Below are 21,407 nucleotides of genomic sequence, written 5' to 3'. Positions count from 1 at the left end.
TTTTTTTTCTATTTAACTGTGTACCTTGAAAAAAAAACTAAAATTAGGGATCAGACACTAAGATTTAAATTTCACGCTCCTATGAATAGATAACAACTAAGTAATCAATTTATGAGCTTTGTAATACCTGTGCCTTTTAAAAATAAAAGAATAACTTGTATTTTCTATTTGTTTACATTATTATTACATTATCATTAAATGGTTTCTGTCGTTTCCCCCCAAAATTGTATGCCCTAAGGCGGGGTTGGTGAATGTGGTGCTCTGATTATATATTCATAATGCAGATGGCGCCGATTTTATGGTGATTTCTTTTTCCTTTCTGCACAGAATATAATAGGCACTAACTGACAAGTGATAGTGCGCAGGTGCCGCCATTTTGATGAAGTGACATGTTTTTTTTAAATGCACACATTAGTATATTCATTATGCAAACTAGGGGGCAGGTCAGTGATAGATCAGTGACCTGTCAGCAGTCTGTATTATGATTATCTAATCAGAGCACCACATACCCCAGGCCCACCTTAGGGCACGAGAATCTCATTAACACAAGACTGAAAATAAAGATTTAGAAACAACCACAAGACAGATTTTATCAACCAAGGTATCATTTTATTCCGTATAATGGCGCCTACCTGACACTGTGTGTAGGTTACTGTGCACAATCCTGCTGACAGGTTCCCTTTAACCCCTTAACGACCAGGGGTATTTTTGGTTTTACATTTTCATTTTTCCCTCCCCTTCTTTCCAGAGCCATAACTTTTTTAATTTTCCGTTTATATGGCCATGTGAGGGCTTATTTTTTGCGGGACGAGTTGTACTTTTAAATGACATCATTGGTTTTACCATATCGTGTACTCGAAAACAGGAAAAAAATTCCAAGTGCGGTGAAATTGCAAAAAAAGTGCAATCCCACACTTGTTTTTTGCTTGGCTTTTTTGTTAGGTTCACTAGATGCTAAATCTGACCTACCATTATGATCCTCCAGGTCATTACGAGTTCATAGACACCAAACATGTCTATGTCCTCTTTTATCTAAGTGGTGAAAAAAAATTCCAAAGTTTGCTAAAAAAAAAAAAATTTGCGCAATTTTCCGAGACCCGTAGCGTCTCCATTTTTCATGATCTGGGGTCGGGTGAGGGCTTATTTTTTCCGTGCCGGACTGGCGTTTTTATTGATACCACTTTTGTGCAGATACATTCTTTTGATCGCCCGTTATTGCATTTTAATGCAATGTCTTGGTGACCAAAAAAACGTAAATCTGGCGTTTTGAATTTTTTTCTCGCTACACCGTTTAGCGTTCGGGTTAATGCTTTTTTTTTATTGATAGATCGGGCGATTCTGAACGCGGCGATACCTAATATGTGTATGTGGGATTTTTTTTTTACTGTTTTATTTTGATTGGGGCGAAAGGGGGGTGATTTGAACTTTTAGGTTTTTTTTATTTTTTTTTATTTTTAAACATTTTTTTTTTTTTTACTTTTGGCATGCTTCAATAGCCTCCATAGAAGGCTAGAAGCATGCGCAACCCGATTGGCTCTGCTACATATGAGCGATGAGCAGATCGCCCATATGTAGCAGATTTACTGCTGTGCTTTCAGCGCCGACCACCGGGTGGCGCTGAAAGCCTTATGCCTGGAACAACTATAGAGGTCTCATAGAGACCTCTGATTGTCCAGGTAACGTGACGCCGACCCCCGATCACGTGACGGGGGTCGGCGATGACGTCATTTCCGGCCCGGCGGCCGGAAATTCTATTTAAATGCTCGCTGTCAGCTTTGACAGCGGCATTTAACTAGTTAATAGGCGCGGGCGGACGGCGATTCCGCTCGCGCCTATTGCGGGCACATGTCAGCTGTTCATAACAGCTGACATGTCCCGGCTTTGATGCGGGCTCAGCGCCGGAGCCCTCATCAAAGCAGGGGAAATGTCTGATGACGGACTGTGTCCGTCATTGGACATTAAGGGGTTAAAAAAGCTATTCAAATCCATCTTGGTCAGAGCAAGATATGCCAGCTGCCTGCTTCTTTGAAAATTTATGTAGAGGGGAGGTTGGTGGAGCAGAGAAAGTCACTGATAGTGTCTGAGTCCTCCATAATGAATATATGTTACATGGAGACAAGAGAGCAGAAAGCCATCATGTCTCTATGTACTGTGTATGGAAGACAACATATAAGTGGTGTTCAAAAGTCATGCATAGGATAAATTAATTTTTCAAGTTCAAAACGTTTTCTATCTTCAAGACTAATATGACATATTCTGCATGGTTTTGTTCAGACATCAATTTTGCATTCTTTATCTGTAATACTTTTAGCTTTTGAAGCAGTTTTGCCTGCAATTTCTGCAAAATTATGGGAATTAAAAGCACAGCTAAATATCGTACAAATTCAGATCCAAAATTAGCCAAACACAGTTCATGTTCGTGTGACAAATCATAAGCTCGGTGGGGGAGCCAATCACATTGCATCACTTCTGCTCTTTTATAGGGGTATCTCCATCTCCAAGATCCTATCCCAATTTGTAGTAGGTATAATAATAATATTATTAACCCTGCTGTTCTGATCGCATTTACTATACACTTGTACTATTTTGGGTCACTATGACGTGACCTATTAAAATGTAGATTTTAGCTACTGTGTTTTATTTGAATACCTATTTCATTATTAAACTGTATGTGAACATGGTTGATCATAATCAAATGAAAAATGAAGCTTACATCATGACACAGTAATCAAAAAATGGCTTTATGCAATCTAAAGAACAGAATTGAATAATTTGAAAAGAAAAGCATAGCTTATATGCTACATACCGGTAAAGATATGTATTCACAGCTCAGTGTCCTATCTCACAGAATTGAAAGAACAGTGAAACCTCCTCCCTTTTGAATAATGAGAGGAAGTACACAGGAAAACAAATAAATGTTGCAGGCAGAATTAATTAGTTAATATTATCGGGTCATATTCTCCCGAACAGTACAAGTGTAAAGGCCCCTTTACATTTAGTGATGCATCAGCGATCCCGACCACGATACGACCCAGTCAGGATCGCTGGTGCATTGCTAAATAGTCGCTAGTGAGCTGCCACACAGGCAGATCTCACAGCGATGCAGCAGCGATACAGCGATCGTTACTTACCTTTCAGACGAGGCGATCCTGACGTCCTCCCGTCCGCGTCCACGCGTCACTCGTCGGCGCCAGCAGGAAGCGCCCGACGAGAAATGGAGCTGCGCGATCTCGCGCGATCAGCGACAGACAGCGGGGGAGCTGGTCGGAGGTAAGTATCACACATAGCGATATCGCTAGCGATAGCGCTGCTGCGTCACCAAGTCAGTGATGGCGATATCGCTATGTGTAAAACCCCCTTAACAATCAGTATGTAGTAAAAAGTGAAAAAAAAAACAACACTCATAGTAAGAACCCCTCAAATGAGGAAAATTCAATTAATCACAAGTTTCAGATCCACATAAAAAAAAATCTGCAGGGTCTCAAATTTCATTTCGGGTCACAATATTCAATTTGTTTTCTTACGCATTGACTGCAAGGCCTGCCCTGCTACCAAGTCATATGCACCCTGTGAGGCAGTGACCGGTGTCATATGTGAGGGTTGCTATGTGTCCCCCAGGATGTTCTCTGAAATGTATTAGATCCGCTGGAGTGCCTTGTCATCACAGAAGCATGCCTGTTACTCGCAGGGCAGAATAAAAGTAAGCTCAAACCTGGTTAAGCTATTTGGACCAAGGAGTTTGTTTAGGAAAAGCCGGTATGGGCTTTTATTTTTTAAACGGACTGCAGGAAGGTAGTGGTGTCCTGTCCATTTCCTCCAGCCCAGGTCTTATGAGTGGCCTACGGCTACAGGTTGGAAAAGGAAAAAAATAAACCCTGCTGGGGGGTGGGGTTTAGTCACTGTTGCTCTGGTGAGGAAACAGAGCAGGTGATCTGCATGGCACGCCCTGTGTGAGTTAACGCAGGGCCAGCGGAGCCAAAGGTACTGGCAACCCTCCCTGCATACCCAACAGTACGTCTCTCACGGCAACTGCCCGGGACTGGCGTTTTGTTTTACCCGGCTGCGATCCGGAAGATACAGTGTGCTATGCACTGAGTGAGTTTTGTTGGACATTTGGACATTAAAAACATTTCTATTTTGAACTTGCTGGGTCACTGCCTCATAACTGCACAGCGTGGACGCCGCTGCTTTACAACCCCAATAACCCCAATCCCCCCTTGGAGGAAACATGAAGGAGGGCCTCATAAAAAGAAAATGTCCCGAACAGAACAACAGGGATTTAAATATTAGAAAATGCCTCCAATTAGAAATGTAGTATAGTTTTTCTGATTCGCTAGGTCTCCCCATGTACAGGCATTGCAGGACCTTGGGTATCCATGGTTACGACCACTAGCCACTATGTCAGGCCCAGATCTGGTCGGTTCAGAAAGTCAATGAGAAGGGAGGATAGACTACTAGTAAGAACATCCTTTGCCAATCGAAAGCTCACCTCTCCTTAGCTTCTGTGAGATTGGCAAGAAAATGCAATGTTGAATCATAGAATCGTAGGAAGAGATGTTTGGAAGCAGGTTTGAGAGGCTGTAAGACCCGAAACAAGCCATTAATGACTGCCATACAAGACAAAGTCAAAAACTGTGTGCACTGAAATATTCAAAATGGAAAAAGGAGGAGTGGGAAAATGTATTATTTAGTGATGAATGCACTTTTTGCATTTTGGGAAATAATGGCAAGTCTTATGTGAGAAGGTTCCCACATGAAGAGTACAAGCCAGAGTGTTTGAGCTTCTCTGTGAAATGTCTGATGAAAGTAATGGTCTGGCGCTGTTCAGCAGCCAAAGGTTGGAAGGCTTTGTAATGTGGAGGGTATGGGTAATGCAAAAAAATACATAAACATCCTTCATAAGAAGATGCTGCCTTCTGCTCAACACCTGTTTTCAGGGGATTACATCTTCCAGGATGATCATGCTTCTTGTCACAGAGCTAAGACGGTAACAGTGGAAAAAAAAAGAACAAGTTGGCTACTATTGACTTGCCAGCTCAGTCCCCGGACCTCAACCCAATTGAAAATTTGTGGCACAATGTATCATCAGATATATCTAGAAAACAACCAAGGACCAAGCGTAAGTTAATTGAAGCTCTGATACAGACCTGGAACCATAGCATCACTCTGCAAATATCCTCAGGAACTTGTTCACTCAATGCCACAGAGATGTAAGTTGGTCCTCAAGAGCAAATGCTGGCCAATAAAGTATTAAAAGCTAGACTTGAACTTAGAAAGCCTTTTTGAGGACCCAGGGTTAAATAAAAAATAATAAATCTTAAAAAGTAACATGTAAGTCTGTGTGATCTTGCATCGGAAAGTAATGAACTTACAAACCTATTTACCGTTCTTCTACACACTTTACTTGTGTAGGTAAGTTGTGCTGTAAAAAGTTATTAAAAAAACACATACCATAACAATTGATACACTTGGTACATGCAAGAATGAGTAAGGCACACTTTGAGGGGTTACAAAAGCAAACGTGTTACACCAGTTTCACTGGGGAGATCCAGAAGTATGAAAGATATAGTTTTCTTCAAGTCTATTCAGGACTTTTGAACAACACTATAGCAGAAATACAGGCTGCAATGGAGAAAATGCAGGATACAAATCTTATAATTACCAGAAATAAGTGTTTTTCCTCATGTACACACATAACAGCTTATTCTTAAAAGTCACCTAAAATGTCAGGTACATAAGTGATTATAGATTTCATATGTTCTAATTATGTAGAGATATTGGATTAGTATTTTCGAGGCGAACATATGGGCAGTTGCGGGGACCTGCTGCTACCTGCCACCCAGTGCTTGTCCTAAATTTCCAGCTCAGTAGAGTGTAATGGGGCCATCACGTTTTATTATACAGGGTGGGCCATTTATATGGATACACCTAAATAAAATGGTAATAGTTGGAGACCCAGATCGGCGCGCTGAATTTGCAGAATGGGCAAAACAAAAATTGGAACAGGACCCTCAGTTTACACAGAACGTTATGTTCAGTGATGAGGCAAACTTTTTTGGGTGGGCCATTTATATGGATACACCTAAATAAAATGGGAATGGTGACAGTTTTCTTGTTTAGGGTGTCTTGCATTGAAATCTGCTGCAATGACCCGGGTACTGCGTTCACCAGACATCAACACAATTCGCTGCTCACGTGTTAACCTCTGCGACATGTCAATGGCTGTAAACAAAGAGAAGCTTGTAAATAACTCATGAAAGAATAAAGTTATGTTAAAACCAAGCACACCACTGTTTTTCTTGTGAAATTCTCAATAAGTGTGATGTGTCACATGACCCTCTTCCCATTGAAAAAACAAAGTTGGATCCAAAATATCCGACTTTAAAATGGCCACCATGGTCACCACCCATCTTGAAAAGTTTTCCCCTTCCATATTCTAATGTGCCACAAACAGGAAGTTGATATCACTAACCATTCCCATTTTATTTAGGTGTATCCATACTGTATAAATGGCCCACCCTGTACATTAATGGATTATCTGATCACAGTTGGAAATAATAAAAAACTATGGTGCAATTTCATCAAGACTGGCATTGTTTGTGCTGGTCGTGATGAGGAGGCTTTTTGCAGTCAGATGCCTCTTAATGAATCAGGACTGTCGGACAAGTGGCGTGCTCATCTGAGTGCATCACGACACTAATCCAACTCCAGTCGGGGACTGCAGTAAGATTTGTGGCATAAGATATGATACTGTTCTACATGAAATGATGAATGAGAGTTGTCACACCCCTGTCCTCAAACCCCGCCCACTTCTTTTCAAAAGACTTTAACTTCAGAATTTTGCTGCAAAAGTTTTGCAGAATCAGGCCCTCGATTTCTAAGCATAAAATGTAAATTACACATAGATTTACCATTTTAAGGTGTAGTATGTTAAAGATCTTTTTTACTTGGGGATTATAACTCCACTGTCATGCATATAATTCAGCACAGTGTTCAGAAAACTCTTAAGAACAGATAAAGTACACTATAGCTTTTGCTTAGTTGAAAATTGAAATTATACTTGTCATGTAGCGTTAACCATTCACATTAAGAAAATTACTTTAAACTGTTCTCTTTTTTTCCAGTGGGTGCACTCGTTACTACGCATTTGTGCAATTATCAGTGTCATTTCCGTTTGTATGAACACCCCAAAGACCTTTGAACATTATCCTCCTCTTCAGTATGTGACAATTGCCCTTGATACCCTATTGATGTTTCTTTACACTGCAGAGATGATTGCAAAAATGCACATCCGAGGAATTGTCAAGGTGAGATAAACATTACATAATTACATTGCATGGTGTTTTTCATGTCTTTCCCTTCATGGTTCAGATGTTCACTGGATCCAGAGCCTTAACCTGCAATGGAAGTGCAAAATGTGAAAAGCTAGGATTAGTCATTTGTATCTTTTTAATGCTTACTTACAACTGTTTACTCTCCTAATAGTTTAGAAATGTCAAAAATACTATTTTTATTTAAAGGGGAATTGTCATCTGGTTATCCCTGTAAAAGCCATTGCTACCAGGGTCTTCAGTCTTCCTAACAAGCCTGCTATAGCCATCAGTCAGTTCTGTTTACCTTTAAGAAAAAAGCTTTGCAGTTGTCCAGCGCTGCATTCTAATGAGTACCGAGTGATCGTGTCCACTCTCTGCCTCATAATGTCAGCCCTGTACACAGCCATTAGAGAGCACAGACCCTGCTGTGTTAAAATGCCAAAGAATGTTGTGGAAGTGGCTTTTTTATGGAAAAACTCATGACTGATTCCCTTTAACTTGTTCTATATTTTATTTACTTGCACTCACATTTTTGATGTTTTTATAAAATACTTCAAAAACAGATATTTATTTTTATAGTTGTTTATAAGGATTAAAAATGTCTTGATGAGGTTAAAAATGTTATCAAATAGTTAAACGCATCATCAAAAACCAGATGTGCTATATTATCTTCAACTCCGATGATTTTGCAGAATGCTTTATATTTTCCCAAATACTGTAATGGTATTTTGTTAATGACTGATACACATTGTATCTCATTTCAATATTCTCTTTCTACCATCTAGCTTCATGTGTTGACATTTTAATTGGCACATTTGTATATTGCCTGTTTTAAACCCATAATGACTTAACAACTGTTAATATGCCTTTTTTAAGGCTGTCATTAAGGGGCCTCCTTACATGGTCAAAAATGTAGTGGATGTCGGCTGTATACTATAGCTGATTCCCTGCTGCATCGTCTACGATTAGTGTTCGCTCCGATCATGGCTGTTTAATATCTATGGCTCCCTCATTAACAGCATCGATACATCGTGATTCAGGGGTCCAGATAATGACATTGAGTTATAGTGGCATTGTTATGTGTGGTATTGTTAGATTCTACCATGAACTGGGTCTAACAGGCCAAGTGTCTGGGAATGATGTAAGAAAAAAAAAGCAATTCTTGAGCTGCTGTTTATTTGTTCATTCTACCTCCTGTGCTCTTCACTGTGCAATAACTGTTTCCATCCAAAACACAAAAATGAATGATTCAGCTGAAACTACAAATGGAAGCAATCACTTTAGTGAGGAAGATGAGACACTTTGAGACTCTGCCTAGCCCCTGTCAATCCATTTAGAAACTTTTTAGCGCATAAAAGTGTGGTCGACCCCTGTAGCATGAATCATTATTAGGATGGGACATCACTGTAACATAGGCCAGACTGAATCTAAAGTGTCTCAATCTGCCTCATAATAGTAAATGGTTCCATTAAGGGTTTCATTTAAATAACGTCAGGTTTCCGTCTAAATGTAACTGCTCAGCATAGAGCCCAGGGTGTGAAACTATCCTTAAAAACAATTATAAAATGTAATTCATCTCAAAATGTTACCAATAAAAACTTCAACTCATCCTTCAAAAAAATAAGTCCCCACTCAGGGGGTTTCCACTTCATTCCTAGCTCAAAGGCCTTTGAAAAGTGACATGACTTCTCCCACCCCAAATAAAATCCAGTGAAATTTGTGCTCCCCTATTCAATTAGCTCCCCTTCGGAACTCCCCAGAGTGCCTAAATCACAGTTAGCATCAATATGTATGGAAATGGTGTAACAGGAAGGACCTACTTAATTTACAGGGCGCACGTCTCCAGAAGAAAAATGTGACATTATTTATTGGGCACTAGGCTGGCATATTTGCAGTTTTCACTCTGTAACATCCACTCCATGCTTTTCTGGAAAACACCTGTGGGAACAAAATAGTCATTGCTTTTCTGCTACCCTATTGGCTCTGCAGATGGCGTCCGCAAACTATGCAAGCAAAATTTAGGAGAAATTGCACAACAAATTGTGGTGTCCACTTTCTCTTACTACCCCTTGTGTGAATTAAAATTTTGCAGCTAATATAACATTTTAGTGGTAAAAATGTAATTTTTTTATTTCCACAGCTCAATTTTTTAAAATTCTGAAATAGTCATTACACTCCTAGATACATTTCTTCAGGGTGTAGTTTCCAAAAATTGTGTCAAATGCATTTATTTGAGCTGCTCTGACACTGCAGGGGCTTTTTTTCTACTGGCATCCACAATATATTTTATCAAAATCTGCATTCCAACTGTGACATGCAGAAATAGTGCTAACTGCTGTTGCTTCGAAAGCATCCAGCAACTAGAGGGGTTAACACAGTCACTGGAAACAGGGAGTGGTTAGCAGAGCCCCAGGGGGATTGTTGGGAAAGTGTTTATGGTTCTGGCAGCAGCCAAAGGGATGAGTGGTGTGTGTTTGTGATCTGTGTCACAAAAGTTCAGGCAAGTGAACTATAAGGACACAGGATTCCATTACAGAGTGGAGCTTGGCTAACCCCTGTACTGCTAGTTGAGAAAGTCTGTCAGGAGCAGGAAGCTAAGTACTGGAAAAAGTTATGTCACAGGTATAATCTCTCTCAGCAAACCCTCCCCCATCCTCTATCTCCCTGTGCTAGAAGGAATGCTGTGTACTACTGTGCCTTTGTAAAGAGTCTTGATCTGTGCTGAACTATGCTATCAAAAGAGACTGTTGGACAATGCGCTTTCAAGAAGCAACTGTACTGTTTATGAAGCCTGTGCTTAAGAGACTTGAATTGTACTGAATGTGCTGTGACTAGAGTTGAGCGAAACGGGTCGAAAAATTTCAAAAGTCGCCGACTTTTGGCAAAGTCGGGTTTCATGAAACGAAACCCGACCCTAGGATGAGGTCGGCCACGAGGTCGGCGACTTACGCGCCAAAGTCGCGTTTCAAAAGTTTGTTTTGCGCTCTTTTTCAGCCAATCTGGATCCACGGACACTGTGGGCAACGTGATGACATAGGCAGGGGTCACCACCATCTTTCAGAAGGGCATGCAAGTGATTGGCTTGCTTTGGTGGGCGTCACAGGGGTTATAAAAGGGCGTGCACGCCGACCGCCATCTTACTTCTGCCGATCTTAGCATAGGGAGAGGTTGCTGCTGCTGATTCTGTAGGGAGAGCGTTAGGCAGGGAAGAAGAAAAAAAAACTGCTTCTGCTGCTAGCGATTTTGCCTGTACAACACACCAGTCACTGTGTGTGCAGTGCAAGGGGAGGCTATATTGTGGTGGATCAGCGGTGTTGGTTGTTAGGCTGCCTTCTAAGGCTTCCTGACAGCTGCATTGCTGTTTACCCACTGCTCTGCAAACTGCTTTTTTAAAAGCAATCCCAATTTTTTTTTTTTTGTCCTGAGGTACTGAGCGTGCATTTTTTCACACCATACAGCGGTGTACGCTCCTCACACAGTACCGTGTAACGGCTGTTATCACAGCCACAGTGAAGCTATCTGTGCGTCACTCTGTGAGAATAAGTCGAGGACATGTTCCGTTCTTACAGACCTGCACCTACTAGTTTTGTCTAGCTTTCAAACAGTTAAATATATTTGCTGTTTGATCACATTCAAAACTATAGAGACAGCGTGTGTCAGTCCGTATACTTAAAAACACGGAGCTTGACAATTTTACGTACACCGGACAGCCGTGTACGTGCACGCTCCTCTCAGTACCGTGTAACGGTTATCACGGCCACAGTGAAGCTATCTGTGTGTCACTCTGTGAGAATAAGTCGAGGACATGTTCCGTTCTTACAGACCTGCACCTACTAGTTTTGTCTAGCTTTCAAACAGTTAAATATATTTGCTGTTTGATCACATTCAAAACTATAGAGAGACAGCATGTGTCAGTCCGTATACTTAAAAAACACGGAGCTTGACAATTTTACGTACACCGGACAGCCGTGTACGTGCACGCTCCTCTCAGTACCGTGTAACGGCTGTTATCACGGCCACAGTGAAGCTATCTGTGTGTCACTGTGGAAGGATAAGTGGAGGACTTGTTCCGTTCTTACAGACCTACACTCTAGGGAGATTCCTATTCTGCCCAATTCTACATACACCTTGTAGTTTGTGATACACTAGCCAATTTCTGCCTGTGACATAGCGCTCTGATATTCAGTGGGCCTCACACAATCCAAAAGTGTCCAGTGTCCACTAGTGTGTGCAGAAATTCAAAATCTCCCTTATCCTGTAGTCACTTTTTTCACACCTGTGCCATCGAGCCTGTGACATATCGCTCTGATATTCAGTGGGCCTCACACAATCCAAAAGTGTCCAGTGTCCACTAGTGTGTGCAGAAATTCAAAATCTCCCTTATCCTGTAGTCACTTTTTTCACACCTGTGCCATCGAGCCTGTGACATAGCGCTCTGATATTCAGTGGGCCTCACACAATCCATAAGTGTCCAGTGTCCACAAGTGTGTGCAGAAATTCAAAATCTCCCCTGTCCTAAAGACACCTTGTACCTTGTTTTACATTACTATATAGTTTGTTGGATTTTGTCTACATTTCTACAAAAAATGAGGAAGGCTGGTGGAAGAGGCCGTGGAATTGGGCGGGGGTTGGCAGCTGGTAATGATGGTGTTGGTGGTGGATCTGATGGTAGTGGCAAGAGCAAAATAGGACCGAATGCAGGAGGTGTTGAGCCTGCATCATCGTCTGGCTCCATAAGGGTTCGAAGGCTTAGTTTTCTAGGAGTTGGCAAACCGCTTTTAAAGCCAGAGCATCAGGAAAAAGTTTTGTCTTACATTGCTGACTCAGCCTCCAGCTCTATCGCCTCCTCTTCTGAAGTTGCAAAAAAGTAAAAGCACTGAGTCGTCATTGGAGGCTCATGTTCATGAACCACACCTTTCCTTGTGTCCTTCACCCCAACCAAGATTGAAGGATGACGCAGGCCATATACTACTGATTACTCCATGGAGCTGTTTTCACATACCATGCCTGGATTATCAAGTGAAATGGTGAATTACCCAGGCCAAGATGAATCTGACATGGAGTGTACTGATGCACAGCCGCTGATAGATGATTCTGCTGGTACATTCACTCAGAGCACTACATTGTCCTCGCAGTGTACAGAGCCAGATTCTGACCCTGATGAGACTCAGGTGCCCCTTCCCGCACACTATACCACCATACACGGTGACACAGAGGAAGGTGCACATGACATTGAAGAGGAGGTGATGGATGACCCAGTTGTTGACCCAGATTGGCATCCATTGGGGGAAGAGGGTGCTGCTTCCAATAGCTCAGATGAGCATCCACAGCAGACATCAACATCGCAACAGCTGTTATCTGGCAGGCCCGGAGCACTCCAAAGACAGGTTCCAAAAATCAAAAGAGTTGCTGGACAGCTTGTCCAGAGGGTCAAAAGATCACAGCGTGCTCGGCCGCAAAATGTCTGCCAAAGTAGGAAGAGTGCAGTGTGGCACTTTTTTGAACAAAATCCTCATGATCAGGCCAAGGTTATCTGTAAGAAGTGCGCAAAGACCTTTAGCCGAAGGAAAAATCTGAAAAATTTGAATACCAGTTGCATGCTTAGACATTTAACCACCATGCACTTGCAAGCGTGGACACAACACCAAACCTCAAGTGACACATGTGCAACTGATCACAAAGAAGGTAGTCAGCAACGCTACATTGTTTCCCCCACTGTAAGCCCACCGGTTAGCACAGCAGCAAATGTTGAGGTGTCGTTGCAAGGCCACAGCAGTCAGGGAATCCCACTGTTATATCAACGAAATACTGAATCTAGGCATCAGAAAGAACACCAACTCCATCACCATCATCAACCCTCTCTCAGTCCGCCCTGTCCACCGCTACTTCCACCATATGCAGCTCTCAAGTCCAGCTCACCCTCCCAGACACTATAAGTAGGTCAAGAAAGTACCCAGTCTCTCATCCGCGTACACTGGGTTTGAACGCCCACATTGCCAAACTAATCTCGTTTGAGATGATGCCCTATCGGTTGGTGGAAAGCGCAGCTTTCCGCGAACTCATGGCCTATGCAGTACCACGCTATGACCTACCCAGTCGCCACTTCTTCTCTCGCAAAGCCATCCCAGCCCTCCACCATCATGTAAAAGACCGCATTGTCCATGCACTCAAGCAGTCAGTGAGTGGAAAGGTGCACCTCACAACTGATGCATGGTCCAGTCGGCATGGCCAGGGCCGTTACGTGTCCATCACTGCGCACTGGGTTAATGTGGTGGATGCAGGGTCCACAGGGGACAGCGGTGGTGGGACAGTGCTGCCTAGCCCACGGTATAGGAAACAGTTGGCTGTAGGCGTTCGACCCTCCTCCTCCTCCTCCAGAAGCGAAAGCTCGTCCACAGAGCGCAGTCGTACGAGCACTCCGTCTGCAGCTGCCACTGTTGCACACGAGGTGTCCCCCTATCAAGCAGCTAGTGGAAAGCGTCAGCAGGCTGTGTTGCAGATGATGTGTTTGGGCGACAGACACACCGCCGAGGTGCTGGCCGAGTACTTGAAGCGACAAACTGAGTCATGGCTGGGCAGTGTACATCTTGAGGCAGGCAAGGTAGTTAGTGATAACGGCCATAATTTTGTGGCAGCAATAGCCCTTTCAAAACTCAGCCACATACATTGCTTGGCTCACACCTTGAACCTGGTGGTGCAGTGCTTCCTCAAAAATTATCCGGAGTTAACAGCCCTGCTCCAGAAGGTGCGAAGACTGTGCGCGCACATCCGCCGGTCGCCTGTACACTCCGTTCGTATGCAGAAGCTGCAGCGATTGCTCCACCTTCCCAACCACCGCCTCATTATCGACATTGTAACAAGGTGGAACTCCACCCTGCACATGGTGGAGCGGCTGTGCGAGCAGAGGCAGGCCATAATGCATTTGTGGGAGGATACACGGCCAGGCACTTTGAGAGCAGACATGGAGTTGACAGGTGTGCAGTGGTCAAAGCTGAAAGACCTCTGTAATGTCCTTCAGTGTTTTGAGGAATGCACACGGCTGGTAAGCGCAGACGACGCCATCCTAAGAATGAGCATCCCACTTATGCGTCTGCTCATGCAAACTTTGACGCACCTTAAGGAGCAGGCGTCTGCAGCCAATGTTGATGAGGAGGAAGAGGAGGAGGGAATCCTTGATGACATTCAGCCATTTTCTGCTCAGGGACCTCTCCTGGACGAGGTGGAGGAAGAAGAGGAGGAGGAGGATGATGATGGGGATGATTAATTAGGGGAGGAGGATGCATCTCGTGGGGCAAGTGAAAATGTTGGCGTGGCAAGGTCTGGTACAGGGTTTGTGCGTGACTGGAGGGATGTGGATTTGCCAGAAAGTGCTCCTCCAACCAGCACTCGCAGTGCATCATTGACACTGGGAACCTTGGCCCACATGTCAGATTATGCCTTGCAGATCCTAAAAAGGGACCCCCGCATTGCCAAAATGATGAACGATGACGACTACTGGTTGGCCAGCATCCTGGATCCACGCTATAAAGGCAAATTACAAAACATCATGCCACAGGAGAACCTTGACCTAATATTGGCTAATAAATAAGCAACTCTGGTAAATCGGTTGCTTGAGGCATTCCCAGCACACAGCAGCGGTGATGGTTCTCACACGAGCCGTACGGGCCGGGGGCAGCTTGGCAGAGGTGTTCATGGTGCACACAGCAGAAGTGGCGTTGGAGACAGGGGTTTCAAGACAATGTTGTGGACTGATTTTTCAAGTACCGCTCACACAACTGGTAATACTGCATCGATGGAAAGTGACAGGAGACAGCAGTTGTCAACTATGGTTACAAACTACTTTTCCTCCCATATCGATGTTCTCCCACACAGATCATTCCCCTTTGACTATTGAACCACTAAACTGGACACCTGGCCTGAATTGGCACAATATGCCTTACAGGAGCTCGCTTGCCCAGCTGCAAGTGTGCTATCGGAAAGAGTCTTCAGTGCAGCTGGATCAATCCTGACAGAAAAAAGGACCCGTCTGTCAACCCAAAATGTGGATGATCTAACCTTCATTAAAATGAACCATGCATGGGTTTCCAAGGATTTTGTCCCACCTTCCCCTGATGACACATAGGGTGACAGAAAAATGGCTTGCTTTGGTCCACCTTTTTCTGGGACTTGACCTATTTCGCCTTTTGCATCAGCTGAATGTCCAACATCAACATATGTCACTTTCTAAAACTCCCTAACTGTGCTGCCTCCCCCCCATGGCCGGGGTCACCACCTAGCGCACGACACCGTGCGAGTGCCGTTGCCCTGGACAGGTGGGTAGGCCGACTCTTGGGCGCGGGCACTGGCACAGGGTCCCTCATAGTGCAATCAAGTGTCTCTGACGGTGGTGGTGCACACCCTCCGTCAGACACACCGCCGTACTATGAGGGGCCCAGTGCCAGTACCAACGCCCACGAGTGGGCCCCCCTTGCTTGGGCAGGGCCCCAGCATTTGCAATCTTTACCTCTCCCTGCTCCTCTGCTGTGTAGTCTGGGCCGTCAAATCCATACTGTGCCTGACACCATCTGAGCCTGCCTCCTGATGTATAGACATATATTTTGAATGTGTACGCTATCCATACATGTTATCCGGGGATACGGTACCCTTTCTCACCTTTGTGCAATCACGTGCAATCCATACTGGGCCTAACACCGTCTGAGCCTGCCTCCTGATGTATACACATATATTTTGAATGTGTACGCTATCCATACATGTTATCCGGGGATACGGTACCCTTTCTCACCTTTGTGCAATCACGTGCAATCCATACTGGGCCTAACACTGTCTGAGCCTGCCTCCTGATGTATAGACATATATTTTGAATGTGTACGCTATCCATACATGTTATCCGGGGATACGGTACCCTTTCTCACCTTTGTGCAATCACGTGCAAGCCATACTGGGCCTAACACCGTCTGAGCCTGCCTCCTGATGTATTGACATATATTTTGAATGTGTACGCTATCCATACATGTTATCCGGGGATACGGTACCCTTTCTCACCTTTGTGCAATCACGTGTAATCCATACTGGGCGTGAGAACGGCTGGCGAGCTGTTAAGCAAGCTACAGCACCTGTGGTTTGCACACGTAAGTTTTTCATTTTTTCAGGAATGACGGTTAGGCCTAATTCCGGAACTGCGGTTGACCTGCACTTACTGGGAAATCATCGTTCGCGGGTAATAATTGTAATCAGTGATCCCCATCACTAACGTTGTTCAGCGGGTTATCTGCACCTGTAAGCGACAAACACTGGCCTTTTCAGTGTAGCGCACATGCAGCCACGGACATGTAAGGGCATGACACACCAGTTATTGGCCAATCTCATGTGCCAGAGCCTCACGTGTCCCTCTAGTAAGCCGGACTCGAACCGCGGGGCATGATGGAGTCTCGTTCGTTAACGGAATTAAGCTTGCAATGTGTGCATCTTTTCTGTAGCTGGCATGGTTGAGGTTTCCCAGGTGGAGTCGAATTTATTTAACCGTAGGCTCCACTCCTGGTGGTGCCCTTCTGGACATTCCTTTAAGGTTCAGCTTTGCAACCATACTGCCCACGTAAAACAAACACTTTGCCTTCATGAACGCTGTTTGGAGGGTCATGACTCGTGGGAATAACGCCGCCCAATCAGTTAACCTGCTAGAGAGATCTTTCGTTGCTCCCAAGCATGACATCACACTCCCTAGGAGGAAGGTAATGCCACTGTGGCGACCGTACTCCTGTGGGCGACACAAGTGCACTGATGCCCAGCCACTGCTCGATGAATCTGCTGGTACATTGACCCAGACCACTACATTCCCCTCGCACGCTACACGGCCTGAATCTGACCCTGATGAAACTCAGGTTACCCTTCCCATATACAGTTCCATCTTACACAGTGACAAAGAGGAAGCTGCAGATGAAAGTGCAGGTTCGGCCCACCCGCCATCAGACACACCACCGTACTATCAGGGGCCCTGTGCCAGTGCCGTCGCCAACGAGTGGGCCCCCCCTGCTTGCTCAGGATCACAGCACTTGCAAGGTTGAAATACTGTGCAGTGAGATGGAAGATGGGGACGATGAGGAGTCCAGACTAGTACAGGGATTCCCTAGCGAGGAGACTTATTTGATTGTTTTCAATGTTGGGACAGCAATTTTTGGGGAGCACTATACTCTGGAGAATGATAGATGGGGCCCACCATACACTGGAACATTCCAAAGGTGGACATCAGACACTGAAGCAGCATTTACAGGGCCCATTATACACTAGAGCATTAGAAATGGGGCCCATTATGTTTGGAGCATTATTTAGGCCCATAAGACAGTGGAGCTTCATCCATGGGGACCAACATATACTGTAGAATTATGTGGAGCTCATCATATACTGTTTCAAATATTATATGGGACCAATGATTCTGTATGGAGAAATAGATGGGCCTCGTCATGAGATGTAAAAAGTGAAGTATTTTTCATTGTACTGTACCGCTATTTCTCTGCCATATCGGAGCATGATGAGTTGTGGTATGTGTTAAAGGGGCGCTCTTTCGCCCAGGGCACATGAAAACCTGGAGCCAGCCCTACCCCCCCACAACTTTAGCCAAATAACCCCCATTTTTCAGTGCGTAACTTGTATTATGAAGTTAATTAAGGTTGACAAGCTTAAGAAGAATTGATGCTTTTGGCATTCAAATGGGCACTGTAGGTGTGTTTCCTGTCCTCCTCTCACTGCCGACTTTTATTCCCCATTGACTTACATTGGGTTTCGTGTTTCGGGACGACCCCGACTTTTCCCTATAATCGGCCGATCTTGCTCGACCCGACTTTTGGAAAAGTTGGGTTTCACGAAACGAAACTCGACCCTAAAAAACCAAAAGTCGCTCAACTGTAGCTGTCACATTAAACTGAACTGTTCATCTGTTCATGAGGACTCTATCAATTGTATCTGTGTGAGCAAGTGAATCCATCTTGTGCCTGAGAAAGCTGCAGTACATGGTCACCCTGAGAAACGAACAGTTCCTCCAGAGTTCGAAAGAATTCACGAGACCTGTCCCACCCCTATCTGAACCTAGCGGCATGCACGTAACATTGGTTGCCCGTATGGGGAATTCTGAACGGGAATTAGCGTGTAGAGGGAAAATGTAATGGACACAGCACCAGAGTCAGAATGTGTGCCCGGGGAAGTGTGGAATAAGCTGGTGGACTCCTGCTGTAACATGCGGCCTGCAACACGTGATAACCGAGGGAGTGGCTGGAGGCGGGGCTAAGCCTTATACTCCCGAGAACGGCGACGGGAGCCGAGAGAAGAGTCAAGCAATCCGAGGTCAGACCAGAGGGTATCGCGGTAGCCAAAGGAGGAGACAGCGTGGTATAATACGAGCCGGGGTCAGAAGCCAGAGAAGGTAATGCGGTCACAAAGGGTACAAATGAGAGAATAGTCAGGGAGCTTTAGCCAAGGTCAAAACCAGAGATAAGACAGAAGGTACAGAGTCTAAGTGCAGATACTTCTTAGGATGTCTAGCATGCCCGGACCAGACAATCAGCATGTACAGACCGGCCAGGATCCATGACCGATCTTCTGGACCATACCCCTTCCAGTGTACCAAATACTGCAAAGTACAACACACCCACTGGGTATCTACAATGCGTCCCACCTCATACTCCAGGTGACCCTCTACCAATACCTGGGGAACAGCGGATAAAGAACCCTGCTCAACAGTTCCCAAAGGCCCAAAGGTAATATTAGTTGTATCTGTGTGAGCAAGTGGATCCATCTTGCACCTGAGGAAACTGCATGGTTGCTCTGAGTAACGGATCCCCCAGAGTTCCAAAGAATTCATCAGACCTTTCCCGCTTCTATCTGAACCTAGCGGCTTGCACATGACACAAAAGTTAACAGCGCTCCTTCTCTTCCAAGCCCTGCCATGTAGAATGCAACCACATGGGGTACTGCTTCATTCAGGATAAATTGTAAAAGAAATTGTGAGGTCCATTTCCTTCTATTACCTTTTGTGAGAAATTTGAGGCTGAAATAGCATTTTTGCAGAAAAAAAACATGATTTTTTTTTTTTATTTCAGGGCCCATTCTTATAAAATTATAAAATTTGTGCGAAGCAACAGTGGGATAAAAATGCTCACTACACCCCTAGATTAATTTGTATGGGTTTATTTTCCAAAATAGGGTCAGTTATAGAGAGTTCTGCGTTTTTGACATCCCAACAAAACATGGCATCTGCACTCTATTCCAGCCACATTTGCGTTCTAACAATCAAATAATGCTTCTTCTTTCCAAGACCTGCAATGTTTCCAAACCGTGTGACACATATAGGGTATCTGCATAATAAGGAGAAATTAAACAGCAAATTGCTGTGTCCCATTTACTCCTGTTACTTCTATGAAAATAACAAATTTGGGGCTAAATCAAAATTTTACTGGAAAAAGTTTGTTTTTACTTCCCAATGTTACAGTACGTCATATGCCGTCTCCCTGACTTTCATGTAGGCTTGCATTTTCCCCAGCAAATGATGGCTGACTTATTCATCATCTCTGGCTGTTAAATGCCACTGTCAATCTCTGACTGTGTCATTTACAGTGCTTTGGCAGGGATGCACATCATTCTGTGCTCCCATCAGTACACCCTCATATAATGTAAAAAATTCACATATTCGTGAAAGTCCAATCTATAAAAATATAAGATTAATTTATTTGATCAGAAATAAAAGGGGATCACCTCACCATAGCTACCTAAATTTTGTATCATTAAAATTGTTAGCTCAGGGAATAAAAAAATAAGCCCTCACCCAACATCATTGGCCAAAAATTGAAAATGTTATGGGTTTCAGAATAGGGCGACACAAGCAAAAAGTTTTACAAAATTTCCAGGGTTTTTTTCACTCAAATAAAATAAAAAACTGTACTTCATTGGTACCTCTGTAATTGTATTTACTTTGAGAATCATATTACTAGGTCACTTTTACCTTTATAGTGAACATGGTATAAAAAGAAAAAAAAACTGTTGTGGAATTTCACTTTTTCAGAATTTCTACAGACTTGGAATTTTTTTCCAGCTTCCTATTACATCACGTGATAAAATTAATGGTGTTACCCAAAATTACAACTCATTCTGCAAAACAACAAGCCCTGCCTCATATGTTTATTTTGACTGAAAACTAAAAAAAATTATGGCTCTTAGAAGAAGAGGAAAAAAGGAAAGTGCAAAAACAGAAAATCTGTTTGTCTGGAAGAGGTTCATTTTTTTACTTAATTTCCCGTGATATGTTGTTTGAGAGAAGTCTTAAAGAAAGTGTCATCAGGAGACTGTGGCTGCACTCACTTCCCCGCAATGTCTATAACCCTGCCTTGAACAGAATGTCATCAGGGAGCTGCACTACAGTGACTTACTGCGGTTTCTTTAATTGCCACCCTCTGAAGTTGTCCATGGGATAAATGTCGCTGGTAGAAACTGTGGGCTAGATGAGTACAGCACTGGGACTCAGCTTCTGTCCTGGCCACCACAGTTCTAACTGAGAAACAAGACTTCAGGGGGACATAGATAGAAGCAGGGTTAGTGCCACCTCACAGCTTCTCTCACTGCCCTCAAAGGAATCGTCATTAGGGGGCTGCACTTTTGTCACTCACCCTGCTTCTATCACCGCCCCTGATGATTTGCTTGAGGGTCGTAATAGAAGACGTGGCGGTCACTCATTCTAATTCTGTCTCTTGCACCTGATGACATCTTATTTCACAATAGAAAGCTGCAGCCAGTGAGGACAGAAGCAGAATGCCAGTGCTTCAGTCACTTCTTCCATTGTTTTGATCAGTGCCATGGATTCTGGACATTTTCAGTTGGCTGCTATGATGGAAACTGTAGCAAGTGACTGCAGTGCCTTCCTGATTTACTGGTGTCCTGTTCCAGGAGGGATGATTGATGCTGCTGGAAGTGAGTGCAGCCCCAGCCTCCTGATGGTGCTTCATTAGAGTCTCCTCTAAAACTAAACACTTCGCAGGAAGTGGAGTAAAAAATAAACATTTAGAGATTAGCTGGATAGTGAAAAGTGTACGGTATTTTATAATAAAGCTAATT

The 21,407-nt window shown here is 43.9% G+C and overlaps 1 protein-coding gene across 4 annotated transcripts in view; it reads left to right on the top strand.

The window, feature by feature from the left end:
* Positions 1-21,407, top strand: part of NALCN (sodium leak channel, non-selective) — an 871,910-nt gene that overhangs the window by 134,290 nt on the left and 716,213 nt on the right. For all 4 annotated transcript variants that reach the window (XM_073569511.1, XM_073569510.1, XM_073569508.1 and 1 more), the window contains one exon: positions 7,125-7,307. In XM_073569511.1, the coding sequence (XP_073425612.1) occupies positions 7,125-7,307 (183 nt within the window). The remainder of the gene's footprint in view (positions 1-7,124; positions 7,308-21,407) is intronic.

This window comes from Dendrobates tinctorius, unplaced genomic scaffold (genome assembly GCF_039654945.1).
Source record: "Dendrobates tinctorius isolate UK_male_01 unplaced genomic scaffold, ASM3965494v1 ptg000026l, whole genome shotgun sequence".
Lineage (NCBI taxonomy): Eukaryota > Metazoa > Chordata > Amphibia > Anura > Dendrobatidae > Dendrobates > Dendrobates tinctorius.
Note: the sequence above shows the minus strand (reverse complement) of the source record. Positions and strands in the feature narration are given on the sequence as shown.